This window comes from Camarhynchus parvulus, chromosome 9, assembly GCF_901933205.1.
Source record: "Camarhynchus parvulus chromosome 9, STF_HiC, whole genome shotgun sequence".
In the NCBI taxonomy this organism is placed as follows: Eukaryota; Metazoa; Chordata; class Aves; order Passeriformes; family Thraupidae; genus Camarhynchus; species Camarhynchus parvulus.
In genome coordinates this window covers 4,651,304-4,662,308 of record NC_044579.1, presented here as the reverse complement: position 1 = coordinate 4,662,308, position 11,005 = coordinate 4,651,304, and the positions used below count along the sequence as shown (strand labels likewise).

The following is an 11,005-nucleotide window of genomic DNA, read 5'->3' as shown; positions in this document are numbered from 1 at the left end:
TCTGGAGTTGGGAGTGAGGCTGAGGAAGTGGGACACAATGCCCAGGTGTCACCCAGTGAGCTGGGTCTAAACCTCACAATTAGTGACTGCAGAGCACAGCTTTGCTGATTAATAAACTAACAGTGTTTTGAAGTCTGCTTGCAGATATTACTGCTATATAAACATCTATAAAGTAATTTGAGCTCATTCTGTGTTTGACTTTATTAAGCTGGATTACTGCTATTCCAACAGCACTCCTCAGTGATGAGAGTTGCTAAACCATAACCTTTGAAAGCATATACCAGGTGCTACCTCCTGCTCTAAACCACATTTATAACAGCAGTCAAAACACCTTCTGTCCCTGGATATAATACAAAAGACCTGAATTTGCTTTTCTCTAAGTTTTGGAGGTGCTTCATTTTAAAACGAATCTCTACCTTACAATCTGTTTTCCAGTTTCTTCTTCTCTCCACAATAAACACATAATGATTGTAGGTTCAAAGCCTTCAGATATTTCCATGACAACAAAGACTGATATAAACAAGAATTAGAACTTTACTGGACAAGAAGAAAATTGAAAGAATGGAACATAGGAGAGAAATCTCAAAACTCCACAAATAGAAACTCTTCTATTTAATCTCCAGTGCTCAATGCAGTTTGGAAGCTACTGAAGAGAAACACAAATAATTTAAGAGTTCCATGAAAGGTAAATGTCTAGTATAATGTGTTTTCTAAATTATCTTTTTAATATCTGGTTTGCTCATACATCCAGCCAGTGGATAAATAGAATAGAAAGTCCTTCACCCCCTTTCTCTCACCACAGTAAGACCAATGCCTTCACTCTTGTCTTGTTGGCAGCATGAAACTAATGTTCTTGCAGCTGGGGGCTGGTAGGTAACTTTTAGGAGCCTAAAGCCATCTTCTCTCACAGTTCTTACCTCTTCTATCACCACTCTCTGCACCACTGTCCTTTAGCAAATGCAAAGCCCAAGCAGGAATCCATTATCGTGCAGTGTTTGTGGATGACAAATCTTTAAAATCCATCCAAATTTGGCCTGCAATCACCAAAGAAATTAAAAAGAAAACTAAAGCTGCCTCTCTTCTCTCTCAGCTGGCATTTTTTTCTGGCCCTGATCCAACCCCATGCAGGAAAAGCAGCCAGAGGAGCCCTTGACTCATGATACCCTTTTAAGAAGGAGATCAATGTTGCTGTATTTGAAGTGCAACTGCCAGTTCTGATCCAATTGGCTCAAAACATATCAAACTCCCAAGAAATTCAGGGTTAAATCATTGCATTGCAACCTCAGGTTGTCTGGAGTGTAAAGATCTGGCTCTCATTCACTGTTGGTACTTGATTTTGGTATAGACACCACAATAAGTTATTATTCCAGAAAAGAATTAATTATTTTCCTGGGGGGAAAAAAACCAAAAACAAAAAACCCCAACATTTTTCTCTCTCTGGAGAAAGATAAATTGTCATTTTTGACAAGACACAGTTGAGCAAAACCAAAAATAATTTCATTAAGTATCCCCTCTGCATAGAAAGTCACATTTATAGCTTTGGGCCATTTTGTCTGGTAAATATCAACATCCTGCAATAACACCACTGGTCTGAGAATGTACTAGGGGAAAGAAATTTTTAAAAATGAGTGAGATAATTCCTTATAATAATGCAAAGTATTTGGCAGCCTAACCACATAAGCAGTTGCCATCTCCTCCAAAATATAAAGCAGTGTCATGTAAATTAGACTGGGGACACAGTTCTAATATGAAATAACTGTCTTTTAGTGGCATAAACCCCATGATTTTTATTCAGAAACATAACACAACTATACAGGCAGCTGGGTAGACAAAGTGAGAAGTACATTAGACTCTTCGTCCTTTTCGACTGCAATAATGTGCAGCCATCCCTCATAAAATTTAGCAACTGTTGAGTAACTTGCTGCAAAACTGTCTCACAGTTCATGAGCAGGAATGAGAATACTGATTCCAGTGAAACTGCAGAAATATATCACCCAAATTAGGATATGGACAAGGCACAAAGGCTAATGCTTGCATGATTACAGAAGGCACAAATTACAGACTACAGGCACAGGCAGAGTAACTCAGCATTGTGTCACATCACACTTGTGCTCTATCTACCCTCCAGCAAAGCCCTGCAGCCGTGGAAGGGGAATGGCATAAACCTGCTTCCCTGCTGGACTGATGGAGCTCAGAGCAGCCTGAGGTGGAGGGCAATAGGATGAGCTTTAAGATCCCTTCCTACCCAAACCATTCCATGATTCTATGGTTAAGGTAGATGCCAACATGGATTCATTGCATTGGCTGCCCCCTGAGAGATGGGACACAGGAGGTCCAGCCCCTCTAGACAGACAGGAGTGAAAAAAGACTGTGCTGCAGCACACATACCCTTAGAATGTGTGGGGACAAATTTGGAAAGATACCCCCTATAGAGATGTGTGGGAAGTTACTTTACTCTCTCTGTTCTCACCTTGTTCTGCTCACATCTTATTTCTTGGGTCCAACATTCTCCTTTCGTACAACAGGAGTCTGCAGCTGGGGAAGCACGGTTCTGTCCGTGCCTGCAAAGAGCAGAGCAGAGGACAGCAGTAACACGCTGAATTGAAATTTAATTGCGGGTAAATCATGTAGAAGCGGGTGGCTGCTGCAGCCTGGCCGGGCTCCTGCCAAGATCCAAGGGCACAGCAAAGATACGGAGCGAGGAGGCAGCGATCGCACCCACGGCTGCGGGACCGGCCGCGAGTGCCGAGCGCCGCGGGGCCGAGTGCGGGAGAGAGCGCTGAGAGCGCCCGAGGGAAGGGACCCGAGCTCCGGGGGCACGGACAGGCGGCATCACACCTGGGCACGGCACCGGGGGCACGGACGGGCGGCACCGGGGGCACGGACAGGCGGCACCGCACCTGGTGACTTGGGCGGGGCATCGGGAGCACGGACCAGCGACACCCGCACCTGCCCAAGCGGGCGGGCGGCGGGGCAGGGAGCGGGGGCGGACCCGGCACAGGCTGCTCCCCCCGGGGCTCGGCAGGAAAGTTTGGTGGCTCGGGAGCGGCAGCGGGGGTCGCGGCGGGGCCGCTCCGTGCCCACGTCTCCTGTGACGCGCGGCAGCGCCCGCCCGCCCCGGGCCGGGGGGAGCGGCGGAGCGCGGAGAGGCGGAGCGGGGCCGCCCGTTCCCTGCCCGCCCCCGGCCCCGCACCTGCCGGGCGCGCAGCGGGCACCGCGCGGGGCCGGGCCGCGCCGCGCCGGGCGGGGATGCGCAGCCCGCGGCGCCAGGATGCGGGAGGGGAGCGCGGGCGGCCGCGGCGCGGAGAACCGGACGGGCGCCGAGCCCCCGCTGCACCTGTTCCCCGTGCCCGTGCTCACCGGCATCACCGTCGCCTGCGTCCTGCTCTTCGTCATCGGGATCATCGGCAACCTCATGACCATGCTGGTGGTGTCGCGGTTCCGGGACATGAGGACCACCACCAACTTCTACCTGTCCAGCATGGCCTTCTCCGACCTGCTCATCTTCCTCTGCATGCCCCTGGACCTCTTCCGCCTCTGGCAGTACCGGCCCTGGAACTTCGGGAACCTCCTGTGCAAGCTCTTCCAGTTCATCAGCGAGAGCTGCACCTACTCCACCATCCTCAACATCACGGCGCTCAGCGTGGAGCGGTACGTCGCCATCTGCTTCCCCCTGCGAGCTAAAGTCATCATCACCAAGGGGAAGGTCAAGCTGGTCATCCTCTTCCTCTGGGCCATCTCCTTCATCAGCGCCGGTCCCATCTTCATCCTGGTGGGGGTCGAGCACGAGAACGGCACGAACCCCCTGAGCACCAACGAGTGCCGAGCCACAGAGTACGCCATCCGCTCGGGGCTGCTCACCATCATGGTCTGGACCTCCAGCATCTTCTTCTTCCTGCCCGTGTTCTGCCTGACCGTGCTCTACAGCCTCATCGGGAGGAAGCTCTGGAGGAGGAAGAGGAAGAACATCGGTCCAAACACTGCCATCAGGGATAAGAACAACAAGCAAACTGTGAAAATGTTAGGTACGAGTCCTCTTGCTCTGTTTTTCCAAAAGGATGTGCGTGCTTGTGTGTGTGTGTGAGACAGAGAAAAAGACAGGGAGCTCTCTGATAGTTTGCTGTAGTTCCCTCCAAAGGAAAGAAAATGTTTCATACAAAAGGCTAAACCTCAGGGTAGCTGTAGGATAACTTTCCTCCTCCCTTAGATTTATTTCTAACTGGTTTGAGCTGGGGACTCCCAAACAGTTAAACAAACATTAGTAAGAATCCCTGACAAGGACAAATACTACAGTTATAATTAGCTTGTGCCATCGAGATTTTTGAGCTTTTTTGCTCTTTGGTTGTGGATACCAATGTTATTTACAGAGAAGAGTTTATTTCATTTTTAAACAAAACTAAACCCTTCTCAAGCCATGAAGTTGAGCTGCAGGCTACAGCCAGGCAGGCAGGGCATGATGTGCACGAAGGTTCATAGGAAAAGAGTATCAAGGTTTTAGCAAACTGGGGTTGTTTCCTACCATGGCTGTGTAAAGTTATGAAAATGTATCTGCATTTTCATATGGGCAAAACCCCAGGATATGCTGAGCCAGGAGCACCGAGCCTCCTTTGAGGTCTGTGATGCTGTAAAATCTCACAGACTGTAAGAAAACAGGATCAGGACAACAGACACTGTCATTCCTAACTTTGTGTATCGACACTGCTGAAAGCTTTAAACAGCACTTGTGGTTGGCACATGGAAACACAAGTTTTAACATACTGAGTCAGTGCATGTAGTGGCAGTTTGAAACACAAACCCAAAAAGTTGTCCTGCAGTTTAGTGTCTGAAAACTGCAGAATGCTGCTGCTGCTGCTGCGTGCTTTTACCCAAGCCAAAAGTCCTCTGCAGTGCAAGTCATCCCGTGGATTTTCAGGGGGACAAGATGCTCTGCAGGAAGAAGCTTTCACAGGCTCCTTTCAGCAAGGTTGAAGTGGTGGGCTAATGAGGCAGACAAGAGGTGGCAGTGAGTCCCAAGTACCTTAATTATCAGATAGGAGCCTATCTGATCTTTTTGTTCATGTCCTAATTTATTACTATGCAACAGCAGGAGGAATAATAAAACCAGCAGCATTCTTTATGCCCTTTCAGCTACGTTTTATGATCAATAGAATTACTTCAGTCTGGTAAGCGTGACCTTGAAAATAATTAATTGCTCACGCTTCTAGAGGTTCAGGATTATGAACTTCCACTGACTATGAGTAAATTATGTCTATTACTACCATGCTTTATATTTCCATATACTTAACTGTAAAGCATTTTGAAATTAAAAAATGCTTATTTCTGCTCTGAAGTGTTGCCACAAGCATTGCAATATTTCAGCACTCTTTTTTTTTTCCTTTTACAAGGTCTGAGGACAGCCAGGCAGTGGCAAGACTCTCCTCTGACAGAGAGTCAATATTCCCTAAATGATAACAGTCTGAATGATGCCTGATAGAAAGATGGGAAGAAGTTAGTGAGGGCTCGGTGGCAGCAGATGCTCAATGCAGTCAACTCTCACTGGTGTTAATGTTCTGCTTAAAATTTAGCAGGGGCGTTCTGAGGCTTTATCAAGTCATGGAACATCAAGTAAATGGGATTAGCATCTGAAGTTCTTTTAACTATAAAGACAGGTTATGCTTCTGGGACTGAAATTAAACACCTAAATGTATAGCCTGACTTGCAAAGGAGCTATCACATCCCATTCCTATTGAAATCCATGGGATTCTGCATGCATGAAGATCAAGCTGTCAGAAGCCTGACTAGGGATGTTGCCTACGTGTGCTTAAAATTCTAGTCATAATAGGCTGTGCTTTAAACTCTGCTCATTCATAATGGCCATCATGGTAATATTCATTACATGGATTCAAATCCCCATGTGAGCTAGGGAATCAAATTAATTTTGTAGTGGAGATAGTGAGGGAAAACTTGAAGTGGTTGGCTCAAGAAGATGCAGAGCTGGAAAACCTCTTCTGAACCTCAAGCTCTGGTGCTTTCCACTCCACCCCCAGTCCTGCATAAGCATCCTTTTAAACTTGGGAATGCTGGTGCAGAATTTCTGGGGAAAGATACCCATTCCTCTCAGTAATTTGAGATTTATTATCTTCTGAGACATGATATGAGGATGGCTAACACAAGCAGGCTGCTAACAGAACCTGCCCACCAGGACCAGGTTGGACTGGACTTTGAACAACCTGGGCACGTGTAAGGTGTCTCTGCTTAAAGCAGGGGGCTTGGAAAAAGATTTTCTTTAAGTTCCTTTCCAACCCAAACAATTCTGTGATTCCATGAACGGGTTAACTGTAAAAATTGCTTAAGAATGTCAGAAACCCTTGCTCAAGTTTTCTGTTTTTTCTCTCTGTAATATATTAATAGATACACTCACAGCAATATGAAAAATAATAAAGGTCAAAGGCACACAGGAAATGAACAGAAACTGTTTCCCTTTCTCTCAGATGAAAATTCCAATGGGCCAGTGTTCAGAGATACACACATTCCCATTATTCTGCAGACATGATATTTACATGTCAGTGCAACCACTCTAGCAATACAATATTACAGATATACTGTACAACTATAATTATGTAGTTATATACTACACATTTAATTTTACTCTTCTTGGGAGCAACTCATGTTCCAAAAAAGGGACAAACTGGAGGGATGAACCACTCTCCTTATCTTGGCATATGTGCTCTGCAAGTTCCCATTCTGTGTTTTATTCTGGGGCCTTTGCCTTTAACAATTTTGCTTTTTGTCTTAAATAATTTAGCTTCTCAGTGATTACATTATTCATTATAAACCACAGTGTTGATTCTATCATGTATAATTTGCTTTTATTAAACACTGCAGATGATAGATGGTCATATATTGTCACCATTTGGATTCTTTAACAGTCTGTTGATGCAAACATAGGTTTTATAGGTCAGAAGTTTGCTACAACAGATTAGTTGGGCAATATTCAGACAGCCTGTTTAGATATGGTCCAAGTGTATTAAGTATCACCAATTTATACTCTCAGTGTACTGAGACACAAGTGAAAGCTTAGGGGAGGCATTTTCACACTTTGTGATTAATTGGTTAAAGGAACAGAGCTGCAGAACAGAATGTTAATCACCTGTATGTTGATACTCACACTTAACACGCTTTCTTCTGCTGTTTTTGTTTTAGTCGTGGTGGTTTTTGCGTTCATACTCTGCTGGTTGCCTTTTCACGTAGGACGCTACTTATTTTCCAAATCCTTTGAAGCCGGCTCCCTGGAGATAGCAGTGATCAGCCAGTACTGCAACCTGGTGTCCTTTGTCCTCTTCTACCTTAGCGCAGCCATCAACCCCATCCTGTACAACATCATGTCGAGGAAGTACCGCGCGGCCGCCTGCCGCCTGCTGGGGCTGCGCGCCCTGCCCCAGCACAGCCTCTCCAGCAGCAAGCAGGGCAGCTCCCGCGGCTGGACAGAGCCCGCTGGCACCACATGACACCAGGGTCACCCAGTGCCACCTGCCGAGTGCCCAGCAAGCCATAACGGGAGGGGAGAGGGCAAGGAATGGGAACCCCGACGCTGAAAGCGCCACTTGGGTCATCGCCCGCATGGGCTGAGCGGCGCGGTGCGGGCAAAGATCTGAGGGGAAAAACCTGAAGTTTGGGACTCTGAGAGGAGAGAGGCGGTCACAGAATTTGGCAACGCTCCAGGTGTTATTTTTGTGCTGCTTTTGCCCGTTTGATTTTTGTAATGCTGAGTTTAGCCCAGACCTGTCCTGAGCAGGCAAACATGGCCCACTTGACTCGAGAGTTTGTACGACTTCAGCAGCGCCAATTCCAGCTGAATTTTTCCAGAGTTAGCTTTAGTTTTGCTAAGAATTTTGCTAGCATCTAATCAGACCCTAGAGAGAGAATACTGAATTGCCTTTTTTGGAGTAGTAAACAAGAAATTTGATACACTTTTCATAATATCAATTTTTAAGTAAGCTCATGGTTTTCTTGGAATGAGGAAAATTATTTCTTAAAAAAAAAAAGAGATATAAAATGGATAATTTTTAAACATGCTAAAAATGAATAACGTCCATGTCACATCCAAGTAGAAAGGAAACAAAACAAAAAGCTTTCACAGAAGTGGCTTAGAACATGACTGTACTGAAATATTTTTTTTAAATATATATCAGTGGGACAAGGACAGTGCTGACTTCAGGCCTGCAGTGATGCTATAAAAATGTGGAATGCAATCATCCACCAAAGTCTCTCTTTTTTTTTTTTACTAGCTAAATCATCTGTACTTGTTCTGTTCTGACTGTGAATGACTTGATGTGTTTGAACTTGGAAGCTTTTAATTGTTTCAATATTTGTAACGAGTTTGTGGCTACCTGTCCATAACTGCACCCCACTGCACCCCAAAGCTTACTGAGGACAGGTATCCTACCTGTAAACCCCCCCTGTTTCTGTTTAAAGGCTGTCCCAGTGCCACATCCCCCTGCAAAGCCCGGTGTGCATTTGTGCTCGTTTGCTGCAGTGTTGAATTGAGAACATTTTGCATTTTTTAACCACTGTGACCTGAGAAAATAATAGAAAAATCTGCATTAAAGGACACGGGCAGACACATTCTCATACTTGATTCATAAACCCCTTAAATTAGATTTCCATACCTCAAGTGTGCCATTTCAAGGCAAACCAGAAAACGTTCCATCTTCTGTGCTAATGAATGTGGCTTATATTGTCTCACCAACATGTGGGTTTTGTGCCCCACAGAGCTGACAGAGCATTGGAGCATGCATGTGTGATAGCAGCTTTCTGTTCATTTGGTTCTAGTGTTCATCCCCAGCTGGCCCACAGCCCCCTGTCCCTGATGATTTTAATTGTCCCTGGTGAACTTTGTGTCAGCAGAACTCTCCTGCCTCCAACCCCTGCTCACACTGATGGGCCACTTCCCCGTTACACTGCTGAACACTTCCCACTGTTCAGCTGCTCAGGTTGAACTCACCAGAGAAATTGGCCTCTTCTGTATATTCAGTGTCTTTTCTATCACCTCGCTGGGGCCAGGGGCTGGTTGCTACTCCCTGGTGGCACCTGAGCCTGTCCCTCCCCACTCCAGGAGTGCAAACACCCACACCGAGGCACTGCAGCATCACCTCCTGCTCCACCTCTGCCCACCTGGCTGTCCACGCTGCTCTCTCACTCACTGACTGGCAAAGCAGGTCTGGTGGCAGAATTCATGCAACTCAGGGAAACAAGACATTTGGGAACCAAGGAGAGAGGGTGCAGATGTGAGCTCAGTAACAAAATGTCTGTACAAACAAACCACACACACACACACACCCGGCGTCACATTGGTGTTTCAAATCTCAGCTGTGTCTGTGCTGTTAAATGTGAACTGAAAAAGAAATAAAGTGATCAGACCCTTTATAACCCTGTGGCTCTGTCTTGGGGGAGGACCCAGTGTGATTCACACAACTGGATATAATTTATTTTTTTTCATATTTATGTTTTAGTTTTGTTCCCCAAATCTGTGTAACTAACTTGCTTAGGTTATTTTGTTTAATCAGAGTAACTGCAACATTAAAGCCCTGTGTAGACACATTTGTGCATACAAACTACAAACATGCTAATAATTTCATTTAGCCTAAACTTTTCATCAGGAGAAAATGTAAATTTTAGCTCTACCAACACTGTAAAATTTCCACAATTTTGTGTACAGAATGAAATTCTGGGGTCATAAAAGTCAGAAAGGCACTGTCTGCTCCTTGGGAGGGAGGACAGGACTTTTCCCTTCCTTCTAACTGAGGAGATGGACTCATTTCTCCCAGTCTTTGGACAAATCTAGCAAAATGCACAAATTATTACTAAAGAAAGGTAGCCACTTTCATAGGACTCTTGAACAAGCAGGAAAATACTTCATAACTAGCAGAGAACACAAACATTTAACACACTGTAGCTGTCACTACACCAGCCATTAGTGCTTCTGCCTTCAGCACCAAAACTTTTCTATATGGCTTCTCTAAAGCCACTGGGGTCATACCAGCACGTGCTGAAGAACTGCTGCTTCAAACTGGTACATAATGAACTGCTTTTGTATGGAAAGCAGGAAAAAAAAACCACCTCAGAACCTGGATAACCCTCACTTTGGCATCATAAAATCGACTTTGTCTGATGCCCACAAAAAAATACACCTGCACTGATGGATGAATCCAGCATTGCTTGTCTAGAGTGTTATTCACAGAATCACAGAACATAAAAGGGACCTTAAAGACTCTCTAATGAAAGGACCTTAAACACTCTCTAGTGCCAACCCTCTGCCATGGGCAGGATGCCACCCACTAGATCAGATTGCTCAGGGCCCCATCCAACCTGACCCTGCCCAATTTGTAAGAAAAAGTGTGAGCAAGATTTGAAGGGTGTTTTTTACCTAAGAGCAGTGAGGTCAGTCCAAGGTAGGCATCATCAGCCTGTCCCAGGCACCAACAAGGGGCAAGGCCCCTCCTGCCTTGTCTCTGGCAGGATGAACAGGGGCACAGTGGATGCTGCAGGTGCACAGGGCAGTGACAAAACCACCTGTGCTGGCACAGAGATGCTGGGCTGCCCTGGCAAACATTTCCCAGCACACACAAAGCCTTTCTCCTCTGCTTCCCAGGGCACTTCTGCAGCACCTCGTGCTCCTGGCAGCTTCTTCCCAAAGCCTTCCCTATAGCAAAGGGCAAAGCTGGGCCTCCCCATCCACTTTTGGGTCTGGACATGGTTTTTGAGATCCATTTTTCACGGGGAGAAGACAAGATTGCCTTGCAGTTCATTGGTGTGGGAGACAGGGCAGCTCTGCAGGAAAGAGTTTTTTCAGGCTTGGACCTTTCCATTTCTGGAAACTCTTCCCTGAGGGAACAAACCTTGCCAGTTCTGACTGAAAAAAAAAGGCATAGAGACTGTAAGAGTCAAAATTTTCCTGTATTCTTACTGACTTGAATGTGAGCAGCCCACAGAGAAAATAACTGAAAGTTCATTCATTAAACAGTCC

At 46.0% G+C, this 11,005-nt stretch overlaps 1 protein-coding gene across 1 annotated transcript; it reads left to right on the top strand.

The window, feature by feature from the left end:
- Window positions 1–3,242: 3,242 nt before the first annotated feature.
- On the top strand, window positions 3,243–7,487 carry GHSR (growth hormone secretagogue receptor). The gene is made up of 2 exons (XM_030954562.1): window positions 3,243–4,025; window positions 7,183–7,487. The coding sequence occupies exons 1-2, from the start codon at window positions 3,272–3,274 to the stop codon at window positions 7,485–7,487; spliced, it is 1,059 nt and encodes a 352-aa protein (XP_030810422.1). The 5' UTR covers window positions 3,243–3,271.
- Window positions 7,488–11,005: the final 3,518 nt, after the last annotated feature.

Excerpts from the sequence above, each read along its gene's own strand:
- GHSR (XM_030954562.1), top strand. The coding sequence starts at position 3,272 with ATGCGGGAGGGGAGCGCGGGCGGCCGCGGCGCGGAGAACCGGACGGGC. Across the intron at positions 4,026-7,182 it reads GCAAACTGTGAAAATGTTAG|TCGTGGTGGTTTTTGCGTTC; the intron begins GTACGAGTCCTC and ends TTTTTGTTTTAG.